This window comes from Octopus sinensis, linkage group LG7 (genome assembly GCF_006345805.1).
Source record: "Octopus sinensis linkage group LG7, ASM634580v1, whole genome shotgun sequence".
Classification (NCBI taxonomy): domain Eukaryota; kingdom Metazoa; phylum Mollusca; class Cephalopoda; order Octopoda; family Octopodidae; genus Octopus; species Octopus sinensis.
In genome coordinates this window covers 62527877-62554440 of record NC_043003.1, presented here as the reverse complement: position 1 = coordinate 62554440, position 26564 = coordinate 62527877, and the positions used below count along the sequence as shown (strand labels likewise).

Genomic DNA, 26564 nt, shown 5'->3' with positions numbered 1-26564 from the left:
CAAGGGAAAAATACACACATCTATTTATTTATATATATATATATATATATATATAGTATTCAACAAAGGGTGGAATGTAATTAATTTAATAAAATTAATCAATTTCACCTAGTAGATTTGTCGGTATGGAAAAGACCATATTTGGTAAGGGTTATAATAATTATAATAAAGGGTTAAATGCAACAAGTTGCTCAAAACCACATACCGAAAATATTAGAAATAGCAGCCAAAATTGGTTACTATTTCCTCATATATATATATATATATATATATATATATATACATATATATATATATATATATATATATATATATATTATATATATATATATTATATATATATATATATATATATATATATATATATATATATATTATATATATATATATATATATTGGTGCAGGTGTGGCTGTGTGGTAAGTAGCATGCTTACCAACCACATAGCTCTGGGTTCAGTCCTGCCGTGTGGCACCTTGAGCAAATATCTTCTGCTATAGCCTATAGCCTCAGGCTGACCAAAGCTTTGTGAGTGGATTTGGTAGATGGAAACTGAAAGAAACCCTTCATATATATGTGTGTGTGTGTGTGTGTGTGTGTGTTGTATGTCTGTGTTTGTCCCCCCACCATTGCTTGACAACAAATGTTGGTGTATTTATGTTCCCATAACTTAGCGGTTCGGCAAAAGAGACCAATAGGATAAATACTAGGCTTACAAAGAATCAGTCCTGGGGTCAATTTCTTCGACTAAAGGCGGTGCTCCAGCATGGCTACAGTCAAATGAGTAAAAGAATATATATATATACACACACATATATACATACAGACATATAACTACACAAGGGGCTACTAAATTCACTGGTTGGTCCAGGATTGCTATAATGGAAGAAACCTACCCCAAAGGGAACACAATGGGACCAAATATAAGACCTAGATAATGAAATAAATGTCTTAATGAAACAGCCATGCCTGTGCTTCACAGATGTCAACATATTCCCAATCTCTATTTTCAGCCCAGGAATCACTATGAAATGAAAGTAATATCACTAATAGCAATGAATCTTTTGCTAAATTCTAAAAGACTTAAAATCTTTGGAATTGACTCATCAACCTGATAAGAAAAGTAAGATATAGATGTTATAACAGTAGCTTGCTAAGCCTATTAAATGACTACATAAATCCATTAGAGACTCTTGCATCATTTACATATTCTCTGACAAGATGGAAAAAGAAATCTACACAAACGAGATAGCACCACACACTCCACATATACACACATCCTCACAAACACACACATGCGCACACACACACACACACACACACACACACACACATCCATACATACATTAATCAACACTGAAACTGCCTACTTAAAAAATGAACAAAGAAAATAGATTTTCAGAAAGGAAATAATTTTAAAGGAATAGTTTTCAATTAATCAATTAACAACCATACAAGATATAAAAAAAGAAATCTATCAGAGTTGGATTATTTTATGAAACAGCATGTATCTAAGTCATTACAAGATCAATCATAATATCCACTTCCCTTATCAATGAATGATGGTGTTTCTTATATTGAAATAGTTTTAAACTGATTTTCAATATCAACACCAATATTATTCTTAATGATTCTTTAGAAAAACACAAAACAAGAAACAGTAATTTTTTCTTCTGTAGTGTAGGTATCAGAATATAAATGACATTACTTGAAGTAAAATGATACAACAACCAGATACTTTGGTATCTACAATGGTACCCAGGTGTTCTTAGGTATCTGTACTCCACAAAGTACCTGTTTTTTGGACCTGGGTTTTGGTTTGAGGATAATTTTCTCACTTTCAGTGGTGCTCTGAAAATGGTCATGGGTGCTGCTATTTTCTTCTCTAAGTGATATAAAAAAGACAGGAAACAAAAACTGTATGTATATCTGATAACTAACCTCTTGAAGCCAAAGTCTGTTACTTTTAACAAATGATCTGTTTTTTAAGGACTTTGCTTTAGCAATGTCAGCTTCAGTAACAGGAATCAGCTGATTTTCTGGAATTCCAAGTCTGCAAAGATAGGTTAAATAAAATTAAAGAAGAGTGAAAAAAAATTCTATGCAATTATCTCTCAAATATTTTCCATTCTTGTGCACTTTGTAAAGTGGTTATTAAATGAGTAGAGACAAGGTAGGGACTTTTAGTCTGGGCCATGATTGCATCTTTTGTGTTGAAGTGATGAGAAAATAAATCCAGTACACTTTTTAAAGTGGTTGGTATCAGAAAGGGCATCTAGCCATAGAAATCATGCCCTAGATAGAACATACAAAGTGAGATGATTCCTTCAAACTGCATAGGAGAATAGTAACACTAAATGGGAACCAGCTTGAACTATAATAAATCATCCAAGGCATGGAAAGTGGATGTAAAATGATGATGAGGATGACAATCATGACATCAACATTACAGGTATCATATCACCCAACACCATATATAATGTGTATTATATATAACTGTGAAGGCATATGGCTTGGTGGTTAGAGTATTGGGCTAACAATCGCGAGGTAGTGAGTTTGATTCCCAGATTGGGTTGTGTGTGTTCTTGAGCAAGACACTTTATTTCACATTCTTCCAGTTCACTCAACTGATGAAATTAGTTGACATCACTGGTGCCAAACTGCATCGGCCGTTACATATCCCTTCGAGAAGATTGATGGCATGCATGGCCTACTGCTGGTCTTCCATAAATGATCTTGCCTGAACTTGTGCCTTGGAGGGTAACTTTCTAGATACAATCTCATGGTCACTCACGACCAAAGTGGTTCTTTACTCCATATATAACTATTTTTATTATTTACAAATCTGATTGTCACTTACCAGAAACACATTAAATGAAGGATTAATTACATAGAAGTAATTTGAACTGAAAAATTCTTAAATAATTTTGTTAGAATGTGATCACAAAGTACCAAAAGTTCAAGCTCTGTTGGGCCAGACATGTTGCAATGTTCATAGACAACAGGTGGACCCATGCAGTTGTGAAGTGGTATACAAGAGATCAGAAAAGGCTACTTGGAAGGTCTGAGTCAAGCTAGAAAAAAATGGCACAATCAAGACAGACTTGGGAGTGCATTGTGACCAGCAGTGTATAATAACATCTGATGGCCCGGTCGATATTGTGATATTTGAAGTATTTGCACCATGTTTACTGTATGATCATGACAAAACCAATGTTTGTGATGTATTAGAAATGTGAGGAGTTGCTGGAAGATTTTGTATAAGGAATTGCTGGAAGATTTTCTATAAACATTTGTCATCACAAATGAAATGTTAGCTGTGAAAGGAAAATTAATATACAAAAGGATGAATATTAAATGAGAGATGACTGAGCTCTATGGTACTTCAGAATGTACATGCTTTAACAGAGAAGCTCTAAAGTGACAAGCCAGGTAACATATAATGCAGATAAAAGTTGTTTCAAATTTAGGGGGTGCCAATAAATAAACAGCAATATTCATAAGTTTGTCATGTGTCAAAAGCAGTAACTTTATTTGCATTTCACCCATTTGTAACTATATTTATAAAATGATCATAATCTCTGTGTTTTAGCAGCTAAAATAATAAAATATTACACAAAATTTAATGAAATAACCAGCTGTTTACCTACTGAAATCAAATATTATTTAATGCAATAATGAGACTTCAACACAATAATTGAATTTAAATTCTAACACCTTAGTTGAGTTTGTTTTGAGATAATTGATAGTGAAAGCTTGAAGTTCTCAAGAGTAAAAGATCAATAGTGTAGGATATAATGATGATGATCATCATTATCACTATTTTAATGTACAAACATTGCCACTTGTATGGGTTGGATGGCTTTATTGAGACAAATCTTTTATGACCAGATGCCATTCCTGTCAAAAATTCCCACCTGTAATATTTTTCAATGGCCAGAAATATTTGCACAGAATGTTAGAAATGAATGACAGTTTGTATGATGCTCATTTACAACTATCACATGATGGCAAGTCAAAAAAACACACATTCATACACAAACACACACGTATACTCTCTTTACTCTTTTACTTGTTTCAGTCATTTGACTGCGGCCATGCTGGAGCACCGCCTTTAATCGAGCAACTCGACCCCGGGACTTATTCTTTGTAAGCCCAGTACTTATTCTATCGGTCTCTTTTGCTGAATCGCTAAGTGACGGGGACATAAACACACCAGCATCGGTTGTCAAGCAATGATAAGGGGACAAACACAAACATACACGCACACATATATATACATACAATGGACTTCTTTCAGTTTCCACCTACCAAATCCACTCACAAGGCTTTGGTCGGCCCAAGACTATAGTAGAAGACACTTGCCCAAGATGCCACGCAGTGGGACTGAACCCAGAACCATGTGGTTGGTAAACAAGCTACTTACCACACAGCCACTCCTGCAAAAAGAAAATGGAGGGGATACAAGAATGACATACATCAGCTGGTAGACATTCTATTATGTCTATTTATTCCAAAACAAAAGTGAATATTATAACAATAGCTACACATGCAAAGACGGTGTGCTACACTGGGCGAAATGCTTAGCAGTATTTTGTCAGCCATTACGTTCTGAGTTCAAATTCCACCGAGGTTGACTTTGCCTTTCATCCTTTCGGGGTCGATTAAATAGGTACCAGTTACACACTGGGGTCGATCTAATCGACTTAATCCCTTTGTCTGTCCTTGTTGGTCCTCTCTATGTTTAGCCCCTTGTGGGCAATAAAGAAATAACAAATATATATACTAGTAATAGTAATAATAGCAATACATAAATGAGTAAAAGATTAAAAGGTCAGTTCCTTATGGCCATTTCTACCAAGAGGTCACAATATCCTCCATGCTAGTTCCATCTCTTCAGTGTTTTGTAGGGATGGGTAGATAGGGTTTGGATGTTGAGTGTGTCTCTAGGCTTCATCAGAAGGTCTAAATTGTTAGGAGAGCTGATACATATAAAAGTCAGTTACTAATAGGTACAGTATATTTTTCTTATTGAAGAGGGCATAAGAATAGGAGCAAGACTTAGAGTGTGAGAGGAGTAAAATTTAGTAAAATGGATTAGGTATAGGAAAGGGAAATAAGTCAAAGACTTAAAGTGTTGCCTTCCAAGATTCATGTTATTTTGTCCAGTGGTGGAAAGGTAGGTATAGTTATTCTAAGGATAAATTTTTTAGGAAAGGTAAATTCAGGCAGTGGTACTTATTTTGTTTACATATAAATACATGTCATGTTTGTGTTTACAATGGTGGGTTTAAAAGTATGGTCCATGTTTCAGAGGTGGAAGTTTATATGTAGGATACCAGTTGGTACTAAAGAGAGTATGGCACCAGGTGGTGACCAAAGTAGTCTTCATGTTTGTTATATTTTTGATCAACAAGTTCCTATATATATATATATAATGGGTTTCTTTCAGTTTCTGTCAATCAAATCAACTCACAAGACATTGGTTAGCCTAGGCTTACAGGAGATGCCAACTGCCCAAGTTGCTGTGCAGTGGGACTGAACTTGTGATCATGTGGTTGGGAAACAAACTTTTTAACCACACAGCTATGCCTACACCTATGGTGGATGCATTTTACCTTTTACTTGTATTAGTTATTAGACTGCGACCATGCTGGGGCACTATCTTGAAGAATTTTAGTTAAACAAATCAACCCTAAGATTTCTTTCTTTCTTTAAAGCCTGGTACTTATTCTATCAGTCCCTTTTGCTGAACTGTTAAGTAAATACACCAACATCACTTGCCATGTAGTAGTGAAGGAAAAAACATAAACACAAACACATATATATACAGTGGGCTTCTTTCAATTTCTGTTGACTAAATCCACTCACAAGGCTTTGGTTGGCCCAGGGCTAGAGTAGAAGACACAAACCCAAGGTGCCACACAGTGGGAGTGAACCTGGAACAATGTGGTTGGGAAGCGAACTTCTTACCACACAGCAGCATCTAAATGGTTTGTTTATGAGAATCAGTAGTGTATAGGATGTTTGGATGTATTAGCTGGTTCAGGATTAAAACAAAATTGGTGATGTGATATATATCATCATCATCATCGGTTAACGTCCATTTTCCATGCTGGCATAGGTTGGACAGTTTGACTGAGGTCTGGAGAACCAGCAGCTGCACCAGGCTCCAATCTGACCTGGCAATGTTTCTACAGCTGGATGTCTTTCCTAACACCAACCACTCCGAGAGTGTAGTGGATGCTTTCTACATGCCACCAGCACAGGAGCCAGTCAGATGGGCCTGGCATTGATCATGTTCAGATAGTGCTTTTTATGTGCCACCAGTGTGGAGGCCAGTCAGGAGGTACTGACATCGGCCATGTTTGGATGGTGCTTTTTACGTGTCACCAGCACAGGAGCCCAGTCAAATTAGAAGAAATTTTATGTTTATATTACTTGAGTCTACAGAGTGGTGTGAAAAAGAGCTGAGAAAGCATAATTGAAAAAGCTGTAGACCACTGTCTGATGGTGTTATTATGTGGATTTTTTTTAAACACACTATTTAGTTCATATATATCATCATAGCAGAGCACAAAAGTTGGTTTTGCATCATAGTTGCACAGGTAGCATTAGAAAGGGTCTTATAATACAAAAATAAAATACACATATATATAAAAACTCTTTAAGTTGCTGAAGATTGTTACAGTATTGAGAACAATCCAGTTCATACAATTATATTTTCTGGAGTATTAACCTCTTGTTCATGGATAAAAATGTTTTAATATTTACATTGACATGACACTTCAATCCTCTGATGACACATTGTGCAACAAAAAGAAAAAAAGAAAGAAATGAAAATGAAAATCACATATTCCCTCAGGGAATGAAATTTCCATAAGTAATAAAGAGATACAGTATACACTAAGGAAAAAAACAAAAGAAGCCATGCATTGAGATTTTGCTGAAAAATAATCAGTAAACCCAGCATTGACTTTGGTTCAATATGGCTGTCTTTATGTAAAAATAAATATAAATAACTAAAAAAAACTAGTGATTAATTATACAAGTAGTACATGTATTAATAACAATTCATCTCAGTCATTTAGACATTTAATCAATCCAATTCAAGTTATTAAGTAAACAAAGTAAAATTATGAAAATAAATTAACCTTTATTATAACTTTACTATAGACAGAAAATTACAATAAAAGTATTCCATATTCAGCTTAATTACTGCTATTTGTTTAAAGTTATTCTTTCCAAAGTCTTTATTATGTGTTCTTTAGTCTAATTGTTTTGCATTGTTGATAGAAAGAATCTGTATGGCAATAGAGAAATTGCCTTGTGGCATTTTGTCATTTCCCATAACATTCTGAGTTCAGTTACTGACAGGATTGACCTTTCATCCTCTTGGGTTAAAAATAAATAACAAGTCAAGTATTGAAGTCATTTTAACCAGTTACTCTCCTACCCCATACATTTGATTCTATGGCTGTGTTAGATATCATTATAAACTGTCTTAAATCTTTATTACCTGGGTGATTTTTGTAGTTCAGTTTAAGGTGAACAAATGCAATTTCTCATTCTTAACACTTACACTGGAAATTTTAAGACAAGGGTTGTAATCTATCAATACAACATAAATAATTGATAATTGGAACAGAAATTTGCATATATGAAGCTTGGTTTGAGGAAGGTGAGATATATCTAAATAGCAACAAAGAATGGGGAAAAAAAGTCTGCTATGTCTGTCTCCAAAAGAATCATAGAGAAACCGTTTTATGGTCAAAACTTACATTTAACAGATTTGATGAGTTTCTATTACTGTGATCTTACAAATAATTGAAATGTAAATATTTCTACACCCTACTTTTACAGGTTTTATAAAATTTTACTTATTGTTGGCGAAAATTAATCTGGTAGACTTTTGTTTCACAAAATCCATTAAAATTTATTATAGTCCATCTTTGAATCTCACAACTGTATCTGATGTTTATTTTATTAATTTCAAAGACATGAACATCTTATCATATCTTATAGCATACAAGATGCACTTTTTTTTAATGAAATATCTCTCAAAACAAAATCCCACCCTGATTTCTCTTACATTTTCATTTTTAGTTTCCTCATATGAAATTTCTTTTACTTTCTCTAAATTAATTCCTTTGTTCAACTTCTTTTAAGGTCGCTAAGTTCAATCTGTATGAAATCAATTGTAGCCAAGAGAATCCTTTGCTTTTAATATTCCATACCTCATTAATTGAATTATTCTGTCTTATAATTGTGAACTTCCCAATGAAAGAAGCATTAACAGTCAATTATTGCAAGATAGTTCTCTCATATAGTTTAATATTGCAAGTAAAGATTAAATCTCTTAGTAAAAGAGAAAAGCAAGCTAACAATATTTTAGAGAAGATTCCAGAATTCTGACTAGGAAGCATGCATTAGTAATATTTATGACTGTCATAAAAAGTTTGGTGCTCAATCTACTAATTGAGAAAAATTGCACTGCAGGAATAATAAAGTTAGCTTTTTATCAGTGGAGCTCTTGTATTTCATGTCAGTTATATCTTTTACCTTTTATCATATACTCATTTCAGTCATAGGACTGTGGCCAAACTGAGGCACCACTTTGAACTGTTTACTTGAACAAATCAAAATGATTTGGAGTTTCATACTTGTTCTGTCAATCTCTTTTACCAAACTACTAAGTTACAGCAAAGTAAACAAATTAGCACCAGTTGATGTTGGGGGAATACAAATCATACACACACCTACTAGATATATGATGGATTTCACTCACAAAGCATTGGTCAGCTTGGAGCCATATTAGAAGGCACTTGTCCAAAGTGCCAGACAGTGGGACTCAATCTGAAACCACGATTGCAAAATAAGATTCTTAACCACATAACCAGGTTTGCATGCACGTACGTACATACATACATACATACATACATTTATTGATAGATAGGTTGAAAAATAGGTAGATAGAAAAATAGATAGATAGACAGACAGACAGACAGATGATAGATAGAGAGACAAACAGACAGATAGACCATTATATATGATAGAATTTCTACATGGTCACTCAAGCTGCTAAAGGTAGCAGCAAAATTGTCTTCTGCTTATATCCTACAATGTTAAAATAAAGAACTCACCGGATAAAGTGGTCATCGGTGGCCTCTACTCAAGAAAAAGAAAGGGTAATCAAGGCTGCAATACCATCAGCCATATATCTGGTCAGTCATTGAAGACTTGATGTTAAACAACAATAACAATTTTTCATTATTCAACATTCTAATCCTTATACATTCTCTTTATTCTACTTCTGTATTTTTAAAAAGTTTCAAGCATATTCATTTCTATGTAATAGTTCCTATTTTGGGAAAATATTGCCAATCTTCACAATCTGATTCCTTTCTCCTCATTAAGTCAGCACAAAAATAATGATATGAGAGGTGATGATAATAGTAGTAGTAGTAGTAGTAGTAATAATAATAAAATTAAACCAATTCTAAATAGCCAGTTCTTTATTTTCCTCATTCAACATCACACATTTTCCACATTATTATTTCTTATACATTTAGAAGTCCAATTTTGTAGATGGGGCAGAATCAACTAAATCAAAGTCCTATGGATAAAAGCTAAAATCAATCCTATCTAGATTTTAATGAAGGATTGTGAGGCATAAAACTAGATATTATATACTATACTATCTACTTTACAGTTTCATTTGTGACAATTCACTTAAAAGAAAAACAAAATTAAAGTGACCCATCATGTTCTCCAGATTTATGCTATGTTAAGAGAAAGTCTCTTTCTTTCACAGATGAAATTGTTCAAAGTTATTCAGAAATGGTACAAATTAAAATCTAAGTACATCAAAGCACATTGTCTAAGCATGAAAATGAAATTTCCTTGAAATATACATTACAGCGTAATGTATATAGTTAGTTAAAGCATGGAACCTAAATTCAAAGGAACATAAAAATATAAAATACAAAATATTTTGAGCTGCAATTTGCTGAAAATTATTTAAAGAAAAATGGTTATTAATAGCTAACACCTTTGCTAGTTCTATTCTTGATAATGAGACATGCCAAGATTTCAACATCAGTATTGAATAGCAACTGAAAATTACATGATTATATGTGAATCATTCCCATCTCCTTCTTTTCCATCGCTTCCACCAGCACTGCTGCTGCCTCCGTCAACACCGCCACCGCCACCACCACCACCACCGCTGCCGCTGCCACCACCACCACCACCGCCACCGCTGCCACCAGCACCAGCACCACCACAACCACCACCACCATATTCTTCTTCCTCTGCCTCATTTTAAAGACTCCTTTTCTATTTTTTTTTTTGTTATATATGCATAAGTTAGACAGGTCAGTTTGGTTGCCACTGTTACCACAGGAATTGGATGCTGGTGATTTAAAAATGAATATGTTGCTAGAGTGCATATATAACTGAAGCAAAGGTTTTAAGGTTGAATGGCTTTCTTGCTAATAACCAGAATCATGTTTTCACTTGATAACAATATTGTTAAATGTTTAGTATTCTCAGAAGAATATCTCTGGTGGACTGTTCAGAAAAAGAAAGAAGAGAATTCTTATTAAATGTAAAATACTGATAAGTATTACATAAGTCTAATCTATATTTCAAGCAGTTAAATAATACGGAAAGAAAAAAATTTAATATTACTTTTAATAAATTTTTAAAATTTATGCTTAATTTTTAATAAGTTCAAGAAAGAATCTTCTGATGGTTATCAGTATCAGCTACATTTGACCATTTCAACTTATAAATCTCCAGAAAGCGAAATCTATCACGGAGCTTATGTATCTACTATAAAATATTGCTACACTCGACTGAAGCATGTTTAAATAGCTTTCCTATTTCTACTACATTTATTCAGCACCTTCTTAATTCAAAGAAAATTTTGCAAAATAAATGGGAATTTCTGAATCCAAAGCAACTCGGTGATATTACTTCTATAGCTCTTTTCAATTTACTATGGAAATTCTTTCTGGATATTAATCTTACAAGTATTTCTATTCTTGCTAGTTTCCAACTAGTAAGTTGTTAGTTCACTAAAATCCATTTATTTCTTCTATAGATTTATTTCTAATAAATCTGTTATCACATTCAACACACTTCTATCATGTTGCAAAGTTTTATGCATAAAATATCTCACTCTGCTATTTCCTAATGTTTCTTCTTTTTAGTTTGAAAGCCTTTATTTAACAAATTTAATAACTTGTTCAGTGCAGTGACAGTTGATACCACTATTTCTGTCATGACACACAACTAACTATTTTCCAATATTAGGGGGCATCAAAATGATTCAATAACTAAAACTGCATGTCTAACATGTAATTTACACCTCTTCTCTTTATAGATTACAAAACTAAAGTAAATAACATTGCTAGTTTATTATTATCAGCTGTCTCTCCTGACTGAAGTGCAATAACCTTATCCACCCCTACTGACTGCCTATAAACCTACCTCTGCTTTCCATTTCTGCAGTCACCAAGTATAATAAATCCTTTATATTCTGATGATATTCTAGTCAGTGCTTCCTATACTTTGGTGTAATAGTTACTAAATCTTTCCTAAAATACAAATATGTTTACTGAAATTTTAAACTCTGTCAGAATGTATACTGCTTCTAAAAAATAAATAAATAATAAAAGTAATTCAATAACTGGAACGATTTCAAATTGCAGACAAAACCATGTCATATAACATAACAAATCAGCCTCTTCTGTTTCAAACTCAGTGGACTTATTTCTTTCCTTAATATAAATCTCCTCTCATCCTGCATCTCAGACCAAGCTACACTCTATATTCCATCTTTGCTCTGAAAGGCAGTACTAGCATGATTAATTGAATCTCCTCTCTTTATTATTCAAATCTCTCATCTGCTTCACCATCATTTTACATCCACTTTCTATGATGACATGCTTTGGATGGTTCAACAGTATCTGATGAGTGAGAGAATGATGTTTTGCTCCAATATCTCAGTTTAGGTATGGTTTCTATTGCTAGACGCCCTTCCAAATGCCAACCACTTTACTGAGTTTACTGAGTACTTTCATTCATGGCACCAGCACTAATGAGGTCACCTTATCAATTTGAGACTAAAGACCCTAAAGAGTTCCCACAAGGGAAAGAAAATTAGGAGAGAGTAATTAATTTAAATGAGATGATGAGAGAAAGTGAAGTATGATGCAAGGAACAGATTTATTATATTTTCAAAAACAAAAAGCATAATTTTTCTGGTTCCCTATTTCTCTTATCCATTTCAGTTTTATTGGTTATCCTTAGGGATTTCTGAACTCATCAAAACCCTACCAGTTCTTTAACTATCCCTCATAATATGCTGGCAACCTCTTTCTTACCACAAGTCATTCTGAAGTTATTATTTCTGGAGGCTACCTTTAACTCCTCTCACATCAGAGAACAATTAATTAGCTATTCTGAATTGCTAGCATCCACAGCCACCCATAACCCTAACAAACTTGCCAATACTCAGTGTATCTTGACATTTCTCTCAGGCCCAAAGGCAACCCTCATCGAAGTTTGCTCACACATAAGATGGTACTATTGCAACACACACAAAACATCCTAGAGTGCATCCCCCTAAAAAAGCCATTCGGCTGACTCGTATAGATTCTATTGTCAACACACTGCAACTACTTGCTTACAAATGCATTATTGCTCTTATTCCTCAGTCACCACTACTATAACAGTATCCAGTATCTTTTTTAAATGAGCCAAAGAAATTGTTGCTAGATCTCTCCAAAATTATACCTCATTGTCTTCAAGAAACACATTGAATGATATTTAAATACTTTTCACTGGGGAAATTAATTAAAATTGGTGAAATTTTACTTGGTAAGGATAAAATCAACAGCTATTTGGTAATAGAATTTTTCACAACAGGTGTTGCTTTTATGTTAACCAATATTTGTTGGCAGAGTAATTTCATAGCACAGCAGATGCTGGTTTCATTCTCACCTAGCAAAACATCACTAGCTTGAATGAACTGCCTATATGAAAAACATAAAAAACATTTAAATCTTACTAAACTCATCCATCTTGATGGACAATACTACTGTTGTTAGCTCCTCAATTTCATTTCCTTCTTCCTGTATGCCAGTAACTTTGCAAAGAAATTAGCTTTAACTTAAATTCACTAAAAATATAATCATTTATGAGTTGAACTAATGAGGTGTAAAAATGTCAAAATGTGCAGCTACAGATGAGTGGAAAAGAAGAAACAACAATTTGGAATACCTAACTTTAACTAGATGAGAACATTCACTCATGTTTTATTTTGAAACTTTGAAAAGACATGAGGAAAACCAAAAATATTTTTTATTCATGGCAGTGAAACATGGGCTGTGACCAGAGAAAACGTGTGAAGGCTTGAAAGAGATGACTCTAATATGTTGCCCTGGATGTGCAATGTCAGTGTGCATGAGTAACAGTGTAAGCAATGACATACACACATAGATATATATACATATGTGTATGTGTATATATATATATATATATATATATATATATATACATATATATAGTAATTCCTTGCCATATTGCAGTTCACTTATTGTGGTTTATTATTTAAGCTTACATCAAATCCTCCGTGGTGTTGTGTTGCATTTATAATAAAATATATACAAATTATAAAAATAATAAAAAAGAATATATAGTACATTACTGTTTCTACTTCATGGATTTTTATCTAATCCGGGGTGTTTTGGAATGTAACACCCACAATAGTTGAGGGATTACTGTTTGTATATATATATGTTTTTATATATATATATATATATATAAATGATGAACTTCTTTCAGTTGCTGTCTACCAAATCCACTCACAAAGCTTTGATCAGCTCAGGGCTATAGTAGAAGACACTTGCCCAAGGTGCAGCACAGTGGGATTGAACCCAGAACCATGTGGTTGGGAAGCAAGTATCTTACCACTCAGCAACACCTGCACCTGTTATTAATTTTTTTAATGGAATCTGATATGATTACCCCTTTGGATACCACCTCTGGTTCTGATACAAACTTCCTGTTTTCAAAAGATTTCATGTTAATATATGTACCAAACACCATCTTAAAAATGACAAGTTATTTTACTAAATTCTTCATAGTTTTTAAAAGTAATTGAAACTAATGCTCGTAGTTTTACAGAAATAGAGTAATGAAAGAGTCATGTAAACTTGTCTATTCAAAAACAGATGCTGAACTAGTGATGATAAGAGTTATAAACACTAGACTTACACTGTAGCCGTTTAGGTCAAGTTAACTAAAAAATAGAATTTACCTGCAGCATTGATATGAAGCATTACTTCAGACAATAGCCTTCAGAACTAGATTGCATATTTTGTCTGTTACTTCAGGCAGTTAGAGTGCTAGAAGTGATGGTTCAATCAAAAACACAACATCAACATTTGCCTGGTAACATTGCTCATAAAGTATTGATTTCTTTATGATACTTTTCTTATAGACTAACAAAAAAGAAAAGAAAAAAAGGGGGAAAAAAAAAAAGAAAATCCACTTGCTCTATTTATGTTCAGGTCATGACCAAAAACACTCCAGCTAAATTCACTTTCATTTGTTTTTTGTTTTTTTTTTAGGTTTAAAAACCTTTCTTTCAGGCAACTAAAATATCCAAGAGCTCTTTGAAGGAATTTGCTTTGCTAAAAAGACTTACTTACATATACAGTTTTCTGCAGTACAGAATATGATGTTATTATTAACAGCCAAAGGCAGTGAACTGACAGAATCCTTAGCATGCTAGCAAAATGCTTTGTGGCATTTGGTCTGATTTTATATTCTGAGTTCAAAACCTACTGAGGCTGACTACTTTTCATCCTTTTGGGTTTAATAAAATAAGTACCTGTTCAGTACTGGGGTCAATGTTATCAACTATACCCATCACACAAAATTTTGGGCTTTCTGTCTATAGTAGAAAGGATTATTAGAAGCCAAGTAAACTGAAGACTGTTCTAAATTGTTAATAGAATTTTACTTTTCCAGCGTAATTGTAATACCCTTTACTCAATTGAATAACTTGTCATGCTTCCTGTCAGAATTCAGATTAGGATAAACTTTATAACAAGTTTCTTACTGTCATCTGCAGATGCATAGAAGCATTTGAGCTCATAGTGGTCAATTAACAACACAATTTGTCAATTATTCTGTGCACACATTGCATACAATGGTGACATGAACATGTGTACATATGTAATTATAAACATTTAGACAACAGGAGTGAAATGTACCTTTAAGGCTAGGATACTGTATCAAAAGGTTTTCCGTTTAGCCATGTCATTTAAAATGTGATACTAGAAATGTCTTCCAATGTAATATCTTTTTATGTCCCAAATCTCTCTTGTATAGACTCAACATACTTTGTAACTAGTCACTTTCATTGATTTAGTCAATTCCTCTAAATGTTTTGATATATATTTTTTCTTCTGTACTCTTTGGATTTTGTGACTGTTAAAAACCTATAATTTTAACAAAACTTGAATGAAATCAGATTTAATCTTCACCATTGCAGTGCTCCTAAAGCTTCCACTCATGAAGCTATATCTACTTGTATATTGGTTCAGTTCAAACTCTGTATTTAGATTTTAATAATCTGAAGTAATGATTTCAATAATTTGCTTATATATTATTATAAGTAGATTTTCCTCAATGGTAGATTTTATATCAAATCCTACTTTATTGAGCTCATTTTACACAAACTTAAATTTAGCAGTCATGAAGTTTTTTCCTTGAAAAACACATCTGGCAATTTTGTTTTTAATATCAGTAATTGTTTCTAGGGTGGTGAGCTACCAGAATTGTTAGCACACCTGACAAAACACTTAGTGGCATTTTATTCATCTTCACATTTCAAGTTCAATTTCTGTTGAGGTCAACTTTACCTTTCATCCTTTCAGGATCGATGAACTAAGTACCAGTTGAGCATTGAGGTCGATGTAATCAACTTTCCCAACCCTTATGGTTGCTTGACTTAAGGCAAAATTTGAAACTATTATTATTATTATTATTATTATTATTATTATTATGATAGCGCACCGGGTGAAATGCTTAGCGGTATTTGGTCTGCCGCTACGTTCTGAGTTCAAATTCTGTCGAGGTCGACTTTGCCTTTCATCCTTTCGGGGTCAATTAAATAAGTACCAGTTACGCACTGGGGTCGATATAATCAACTTAATCCGTTTGTCTGTCCTTGTTTGTCCTCTCAGTATTTAGCCCCTTGTGGGTAGTAAAGAAATAGGTATTTTGGCCGTCTTTATATTCTGAGTTCAAATTCTGCTGATGTTGACTTTGCCTTTCATCCTTTTGGGGTCAATAAATTAAATAAGTTGCATACTGGGATTGATCTAATCGACTGGTCCCCTCCCCAAAAATTTCGGGCTTTGTGCCTAGAGTAGAAAAGATTATTATTATTATTATTATTATTATTACTACTACTACACAAAAGGTGATGAGCTGGTAGCATTGTTAACATGCTGGACAAAATGCTTGGTGGCATTTCATACATCTTCATGAGTTCAAAATTCTGCTATGGTCGACTTTGTCTTTCATCCTTTCGGAGTCAATAAAATAAGTACTAGTTGATCACTGGGATCAATGTAATTGACTTATCTCCGACCCAAAATTTTAAACCATTATTATTATTAGACAAGCTGGCAGAATCACTAGAGCATCGGACAGTACTGCTTCTAGCACTTTATGTCCTGAGTTCAAATATTGCTGAGACCAACTTTGCTTTTCATCCTTTTGGGGACAATAAAATACCAGTCAAGTACTGGAATTGATGCATCTTTCCTTAGTGCAGGGTTATTACCAGTCTCTGAGCCTATTCATATGAGCCATGCTTGCTACTCTCACCTACCTTTCAGCAAATCCACTGGAGGCTAGTATCTTCTTCTCTATGCAGACCTTACTTTCTATGAGGAAGACCAAGTTGAAGAAGGCATGGTTGAAACAAATGTATCTCCTAGACAGAGCAAAACTGTTTGCTCTTCTCAGACAAGGGAAAACAGAGAAGCAACTTTCATAAAGAGCTCAGCAGGTAGCTGGTTCCATCTTGCATGACAACAACTGTTTGAATTAACTCTGCAAGAAGAAATCATCAGACATTGACTGAGTAAATGCAGAATGATTTCATCACTATACATATCAGACAAGCCCAGTTAAAAACACTACTATATTAGTAGAGTTTATCTCAAACATAGGCCTTGGAAGTTTTGAAGGGCAATGAAAACACTTTGAACATTCTGGATTGGATCTGGGTTTTCCACTCCCTAAGCAAATTTTGTTTCTTCACTTATGATCTCAAACTGGCAATGCCTCCCATTACTAACAGTATGAAACAAAGGAATTATGTACACTGTCAATGGTACTTCTGTGATAGGCTTCCCCTAAAATGTTGCTGTTCACTAACTTCTTTTAAAATGTAAGGGTTGATGTACTATCAGCTGAGTTATCGGAGCAGTAGGAAACTATTTAATCTGGTAGTAATCCATAAGTCAAATGCTTGATATTGGTCTTCACATAATTTTGTGCAACATCAAAGAGACAAGTTGTGAGAAAATGTCCACAAGAAGCAAAATAGCAGTTACTCCAGCCTGGCCAGCTAAAAACTGGAGCAAGGTATAACAGTCATAAATTGATCTATTATAAATAATGAAGTTGATGTATGCATTCATCAACTCTAACTTGTCAAGGATAGAGCTTCCTTCTTTCCCATTTCTAGGTGACACAGGATATTCTGCTCATAGCAACAATTATAAGAAAAATATTTGAACAGCATAATTAGCATTATTTAATATTGAACATTTTTCTGCATATTTACCAAAGTGTACCAAATTCATTTTGATATAATGAAGAAAATTCATGATGTATTCCTCAAACCATAAGAATAAAATTCCAGAGACATGTAGCTAAATAGATGAGCTTGTAGTTTAAAAAATTACCTTTTATTTTAGAGAATTTAGACGTAGCAACTCCATCTGTGATTACAACATTGTTATATGAAATGGGAGTACATTAGAGGAATTCCAACCAAGTTTCGCGGTTCACTACCTCAACAGCTCCTTTATAGGATCCAGTGGCTAAAGTCATCATCAGGAGGAACCATGTCCGGTTTCAGCCCCTACTCCTCTACCGTTTTCAGTGTGGCGGGGTCCCACCCTTTAAAGGTGTCTTTAGCTCTGGTATTGAGTGCATTATTTTCTTTCTCCTTTTTTCCTTTGGCCTTTTGTTCTTTGGTTTCTTTGATGCAGCTTCAACAAATGTCAGCAGGCGAATGACCATCCTGCTAAATTTCCCATTAAATACTCACTGGTAGGCTCCAGCAGCCTGCACCAGCTAACTCCTACATGACACTATCTAAGCTTCAACTTACCAGTGAAGGGGAAGGATGCATAGTTTTGGCCGGTGCCCTCTCTAAACCTACATTCCAACAATGTCGTCTTTGTTTCAGTTCCAGCAACCAGAGCTGACTAGCTGCCTCCCTTATTTTTAATCTTATAGGGCAACACTATGATTAAAATTGAAGCAAGGATCTAATATAATGATGAGTAATCTTACAACTCCTTTGATTAAACTGGCATAAATTCACAGTATAACATCAAAGTTTCATTCATCAAACTTCCTATTTTGAAAAATGTAATTTCATATATAGATTTATTTTAAATTGCTACAACTACAACTATTACCATATACCTACACTATTACTATACAACTCCTATTATTACCATAGTTCCTTTTCTGTCTAAACCGTCTTAGTGTGCCTGTAACTTTAACAAGACAAAGAATTTTGTCAATGTTCAATCTTATTTTGCTTTCAACTGTTTTGTTACTTCTGAACTTACAACTTTCAGTTCATATGCAAATATCAGCTTTGAAAAACAAAGTACTTCATTGATAAACAAAGAAGCATGAAATAAATTGATGATATTATTTATAACAAGATCTGACAAAGAGGGGAAAAAATGAAGCCCATTGATAATAAGATAGCTACAAGTGAAAAGTACTCAATCCATATTAGAAGTTTTTCTTCATTTCCATATACAGAGTTTTCTCAATAGCCTTTTATCTAAATTGAAAGCAAATATTAATTGAAGAGTATCCAGATATTTAATCTTCCAAACAAACATTGCTTGAAGGATTGTTGCTCATGAGCATCTAATAATATAGTTTTATAACCGCTTATTGAAATCCCTTTGAACTTTTTTTCTTTACTATTGATTCATAAAATCCTGAGTTAAAAATATAATGAAGAGTTGCTTCAATTGTTCTTTTTATTGAAGGGATTTCTTATTCCATGGATACAATGACTAAAAAGAAATAAAATTAAAAACACAGAGAGAGGAAGGTGTGTCTCATGTACCGTAACCCTTTCAATGCCATTAAGGAAATGAAACAAATCTAACCAGGAATATTTCCAAATATCTAAGTTATTGAACTTCTTCAAACTTCTTAATGCTGTTAGTGTTTTTAGTAGAGCTAGGAAGGGGATTTTCAGGTTTAATAAGTCTGTGCTTAATACTCTGCTTATAGGATTTTAGCATGTTTGGTAGATTCTGATTGTTAAGTTCACTACAGAAGACATAGTTCCCGTGTTCAGCTGTAGTTCAGTTAGTACATTGGACTATCAAGCTTTTTGTTTTTGTTTTTTTTTTGGTTGCTTTTTTTCCATTTACTTTTTTGTCTGTCTGGAAGAAAATTTTACTTCTTTCCAATTCATGAAAAGAAAAAAACAAAACCCAAAGAATTACAACTAGACACTTATACATTCTGACCATTCAACTGAAAGTGTATCTGATTTTGAATTCTAGAATAATAGTTGTTTCCATGCTTTGTTTTCCACCAATATTTCACATTTTCTATGCATAGAAATATAAATATGAAAATCATTTTCTGTTTGCAAACGTCAGTCCAGCAAATACATTATCTATAGCTGAACTTCAGCACGTGCACGCATGCGTGCACATACACACACACACACACAGGCATCATCATTTAATGTCCATGTTCCATGCTGGCATGGATTGGATGGGTTGGCAGGACCTGATGTATCCAAAGACTGCATCGAGCTCCAATGTCTGCTTTGGCATGGATTTTACATGCTGCATGCTCTTCCTAACATCTACCCCCTTACAATGTAGACTGGGTGATATTATTGTGCCACTTGCACTTTTGTGGTTGCCATGCAGTTCATAGGACTATGATCCTGAGGGGAGGTTGGCTTCAATGTATGATAGTCTAATAGTCAATATTATAGCTGTTAGACTACCCACACAGATAATTTGCTTTTAGTGGTGAAGGCTTGCAGTGGATCAGAAGGTTGGTGCAAATGTTTGCCATAAACTCAACACAACAAACACAACGAACAATATATTTCAGGAATTTCTGTTAGAATTATCCATCTACCGGATTGGTTGACTTTGTCACTACAAATGAGTGCAACCCATTCTGGTAGGTTAAATGAACCCTTAGTCACCGATGTAGAAATTATAGTCACCACTGATTTCTTATGATGTTTTGAATCTAAATATGTCTAAAGTAAACAATGGGATCAAAGATAGAAAACTAGGTAAGAGATGTATATACATATTTTAGGAGTTCTTGCTCTGTCTTCAGCACCACATCCAAATCATTTAACCATCCATGACCTCTTTGATTAAATAGTTACTAAATATAGCAGTGTAACATTATTGGACTTCCCAGTTTTACATATCAAACACATTCCTGACAGCAGGCACCACCACCATCATCATCATCATCATCATCGTTTAACATCCATTGTCCATGTTGGCATGAGTTGGATGGTTTGACCAGAGCTGACAAGCTGGGGAGCTGCACCGGACTCCCGTCCGGTCTGGCATGGTTTCTACAGCTGGCTGTCCTTCCTGATGCCAACCACTTTACAGAGTGTGCTGGGTGCTTTTACATGGTATGCTGTACAGGTACTTTTGTGTGGCACCACAGAGGCACTTTTACATGGCACTGTCACGAGTGCTTTACACCACCAGAAGGAACTGTCTTAACACTTCTGCTCCAGAGTATGGACCTTCTTGAGTACAGCAAGGTGCTAAATATCTTGATCTTTTGTCCTCTTGCCTGAAAGGTTCAGCATCCTGAGGTCGTTCATCAGTATTTCATTCCATATCTTCCTGGGTTTTAGAGACACCGTATTTTAGAAAATTACTATTTGTATATCTCACAACAAGAGATATTCAGCATCAATACTTTGGAATAAAGATTATTTGCCAACATAAAGTGGCAGTTCTGTTACTGAATATCTCTTGCTGTGAGATTTACAAATAGTAATTTCCTAATTTATAGATCAGTGACTAGTTGTCATTTTGAAAACTATGTATTTCGAATGGGAATTTGGCAGCGCCACCACTAGCCAAACAATTATTCTGTGCTGATGAAGGGAAATAATCCAGAAATAGCAATACACAGATATTGTTTTGAGCTGTGTGGGGGTGCTAGATTCCCTTTTTCGAAAATATGAGGACGTAGATCATATCATATAGCCAGCTGGAGACAATGTCTCCTGGGGCTAAATTAGAGCAACATTCATTCTAAACTATACTGAAGCCATACAGGAATTATGAGAGGTTTTATTCTGCAATGATGAGTATTAGATAGTTGAGGAGAACTCTGGCAAGGATATTTACATAGATACAATGGAGTGCAAGGTAATTCCCTCATGGTTGGAACTGTCAGATTTTCTCGCTTCATCATCATCATAGAGTAGTGATGACAGTAGAAACCCTGTGATAACTTGCTCTGCCCCCAACAACTTACACCAAAACAAGGGAACAACCCATTAGTGAGTAACGTTCCACAGGGTTGCCTTTGTTTCCCCAACAGAAACAGCCTTGCAATACATCACTTCTTGCTTTGCAGAGCTACCCAGTACTTCTACCTAGAAATTAGTTTAAAGAAACTGAAAGTTCTCCATCAACCTACCCCACAGCAGGAATGCCACTTTCCTAACATAACTCAGGGTGACTGAGCTAAAGACAGTCAACTAGTTCACCTGTCCAGTGTATGCCATCTCATCAAATGTCAAAACCAACAAGGAAGTTGACAACAGATTGGCCAAGACAAACTGGCTTTGGCAAGCTATACAAAATTGTCAGGAACAATAATCATCTGAAGAAAAGGACCAAGATCAGTGTGTACAGAGCTGTCATTCTGACCATCCTCTTGTATGACTCAGTTATGGGTCAGCGTCATCTACAATTCCATAAGTGATTCCATCAGTGCTGCATTTGCATCATCTTCAGCATCCACTGGAGTGACTTTTGTATTAATGCTGACATCCTGGAGCAGATGAAAATTACCAGCATTGAAGCAACTCTGCTGAAGACATATCTAAGCTGGGAAGAATACATTGCCAGAATGGAGAATCATTGACTTCCCAAGATCATGCTGTCTGGAAAACTCTCCTTTGGTCACCATTGTAAGAGAGACATCAAAGTAGAAGTACAAGGATTCCTTAAACAAATCCCTTGGCAACTGCCATACTGATCACCACTAGAGGTCTGTTCTGGCTGCTGATCAAAGCCTGGCATCTCAATGTCCACTATCCACTAGCCTCCTTTGAAGACACCTGCAGCCCTATCCTCACAAATGAGAGAAAAAGCAGGAAAAACAAAGACACTACAACCAATCTTGACCAACCCACCTTCCCATGCAACATCTGCAGTCCTTTCCCCAAACTGGACTCATCTGATGTTAGCAAGCTTACTCCAGATGTGAATGTGCTCCTCTATAAATTATTACTTTTGAAGCTAAGATAAAGTATATGTACACACACACACACATTTATATAGATTTGTATATATATATAATAATGTATATATATATATATATATATTAATTAAGCAGAAATAGCTGTAATTTATGAGATGTGTTATTTGTTTGTATAAAATATTTAAATTGAATTGAATCTATAATTGTTCAATTTATTGTTTTGTTTTCCATTTCTTATTTATATTTACACACACACACACACATAACAGATTCGTTTCTGCGTTCAAATATAGCTATGTAAGAATGTAACTCGAGTAAAGTGTTGCCAATTTTACCAAATAAATACAGAGTATGAAAAGTCAACGAAACCATTGCATCTGTGGGGCATTGAGAAAATACATCAGAAGGCTATATTAGAACAATCATCATCATTTATTTGGGTTGCAATGAGAGTAGATAATTCTAGAATGTAGGAGTCAAGGAATGCCATTGGACTTACTATTACACAAATAAGTTAGAAGTTTGTGGTGCCAAGGATGTAAGAAATACAAACAGGCAATATCTGGTGGTATGAAGGCTGGTGTGAAATGTTAAGATCTGTCCACTGTCGGTTGTGGAGATCTGTTCACTGATGGTTGTGGCATTGAGGTCTTTTGCTGACTGTCTGTAAAAAGGAATGCTCCTGCTGGGCTGATGACTGCTGCTTTTATAGGTACACGACCGGCTCTGATTGGCTACAGTTGCCAAAGCACAACCGTGCCAATCCGCAACAACAAATTATGGCTTCCTTGACTCACTACGTATAATACCGAAGTTTACGACATTAAGTCAGTGAAATAATACAGCTGTTCATGTTGAAGTACACTGTCAGGAGTAGCGTCCTTCCCAAGTCCCGCTAGACATAGCTGTACTCTAGTCGAAGTCTTCTGCTAACTGTTGGCTCATTGACTGGAACAGGATCTCCTCTTTTCTGGACAGATGATGCTGTATTTATAGCTAGCTAATGAAAAAAGGCACAAAATACTGTTGGGCTGGAGCTGCTGTCTGTATTAATTCACAGCCAGCTTTAATTGGCTGAAGTTGTTGTAGCACCACTGTCCTAAAACGCGACAACTAAATAGCACTTCCTTGACTCACTACGTGTGTGTGCATGTGCACCTCTGTGTGTGTGTGTGCACGTGTGTGTCTGTATATATATATATATATATGCACACACACATACACATGTATCTACTGAACATATATCTTTAACATTTATCTAATTTTCACATGTCTCTTTATTTTACTAACATCCTACATTAATTGCTTTCTCAGTCTGGGTTTATTACAATCCTGTGCATACCCGTTGTTTTTATTCTCATCTCATGTTACTACTGCCATGTTTCAATGGAAGAATTGATTTCCTTCAATTAGATTTAATATAACAGTGTGAACAAAGCAAAGGAAGGGCTGTAACATTAGATACATTATTATGATATGGTGACAAATAACAAAAGAACAGTAAGTTAGTGCTGCTGAACTATCAAATTTTTATCATTTAAACAAAAAGGAGCTCAGATCAGCCAGTGACATGTATTTGAAAGACATAGACAAATACAGGTATATCAAATACCATACAACATAAATCCAAAGGATGTACCATAATTATCAAATGGCAATTAAGGCCTGCTCCACTTGAGAAGGAGAAGAATCAAGATTCAAGAATTTCTCCAAAGCTGACATGCCATTAAGGAAAGGGTCAGGTCTGTCATCTGGAGATAGGACAGTTGTGGACATATGTTTCTGGATCATATGTTGACATGATGCACCCACAGTGTGCTAAAGGTTAAAATATGTATTCATATTTAGTGCTCAATCACAGCTAATCCATCATTAAAAACAGAAGTATAACTAAATTCATTTATCCATAATTTAAACCAGTGAATCTCAACTAGGGTCCATATGAACCTTAGCGGTCCACAAAAGATTTGGTTGTCAAAATTTATGTGCAATACATTGCTTCTACTTGTACACTACATAGAATATTTTTACAACTTTTTTTTATGCAGTTGTTCATAACATTTTATTTTAAAAATATATGAGGGCTTTTTTTAAGCATCAAATAGCTATGGGTGTCCACCCAAGTGAAATATGAAGCAATAGGACCCACAGGCAAAACAATGGTTGAGAACCTCTGAGTGTCAGTATACTATGGTTTTGCAATAGGCAGAACTCTGAAGCAGAATCATATCAAATGGCACACAAAATAAGGATTAAAATGGTTCCAGAATTGATAGTGTAGACATAAAAAGTATTAATATCAATGAGTTAATCATCATCACCACCACCACCACATTCTTCTTCTTCATCTTGATGCCCACTTTTCCATTCTTGCGTAGATGGGACAGAATTTGCTGAAGCAGATTTTCTAAGGCCAGATGCCCTTCCTATCACTAAATTGTTTCCAAGCAAGGTAATATTAATGGAAATAAAGGACACTGCTTGCATTATGGTAATACCTGTTAACAATTATCCCATGATATCAAAGCAAAGAAACAGTTACACACCACCACACACATAAATATATACATACACACACACACATATATATGTATAAAAGAAGAAAATGGATATAATAACAATGGAAAACTCATGGTTTACGTGGGTATGTCTTTAATTTAATGTGTGGGTGTGTTACCTATTTAATTAAAGACATACCAGCATAAACCATGAGTTTCCCATGGTCATTACATCCATTTTCTTCTCTTATATAACCTAAATTCCGGTTTACCAACCGAACCACTTGCTACCATACAACTTTACAAAAGACTGTACCTACCCAGCTAATAGCCAGGAGTGACTCTGGATTTAGTTATCCTTTAGAGGTATTAAACCCCTCTAACTTGATACCTATATACATATATATACATATATATATGTATATGCATATGTGTGTATATATATATATATATATATATATTATATATATATATATACATACAGGGAGAGTTTACGAAAAAAACAACAAAAGATGAAGACAGGTGGTGTGTGTAGGGTGAGAGGAAGAGAAGTTAAGGTATGAGTATGAGTTGATGTGTTTGTAGTGGATGGAGGTTGTGAGAGCAGAGTGGTGTATGTTGACCGAAATGTTGAAAAATGCGATAGAGGTGTTAGAAATAGTGCAGGATGGAAAGATTGGATAAAAGAGAGGAAGGAGTCTAGTTGCTCAGGGGAGAGTGAGGTCGCACTAATACAGTCATCAATATAATGACCGTATAGATTGGGAGTGGGACTACTGAATCGTGAGAATATTTGGGCCTCAATATAACCAAGGAACAGGTTCACATAGATGGGGGCCCACTCTCGTTTCCATGGCCACTCCTAAGATCCATAGGTAAAAATCTCCCACGAACAAGAAGCAGTTGAGGGAGTGAACAAGTTCGGCCAGATGAAGAAGTGTGGAGGTGTCAGGTTGGAGGTTGGGTCAAAGGTCTACGAAGTGTTTGAGTGCAAGAAGCCCTTCTTTGTGTGGGATCACTGTATATAGACACTTGATGCAAGAGTGAAGAGATGCTTAGAGGGGCCAGGAGGGAAGGAGAAAGAGTTGAGGAGATGGAGAGCATGCTTTGTGTCATGGATGTGGGAGGGGAGGGATAAATATATATATGTGTGTGTGTGTGTGTGTGTGTGTGTGTGTGTGTAAATATGTATGTATGTATATATATATATATACCCGAAGAATAGGATATCTGACTCACTAGAAAGAGCAGTTAAAACTCTAAGC

General features: G+C 34.8%; 1 protein-coding gene across 3 annotated transcripts in view; it reads right to left on the bottom strand.

Moving 5' to 3' along the window:
* Window positions 1-26564, bottom strand: part of LOC115214428 (meiotic recombination protein SPO11-like) — a 757765-nt gene that overhangs the window by 116431 nt on the left and 614770 nt on the right. For 2 of the 3 annotated variants that reach the window (XM_036504807.1, XM_036504808.1), the window contains one exon: window positions 1940-2051. The exons of the other annotated variant lie outside the window; for it this stretch is intronic. In XM_036504807.1, the coding sequence (XP_036360700.1) occupies window positions 1940-2051 (112 nt within the window). The remainder of the gene's footprint in view (window positions 1-1939; window positions 2052-26564) is intronic. 3 annotated transcript variants of the gene reach the window in all.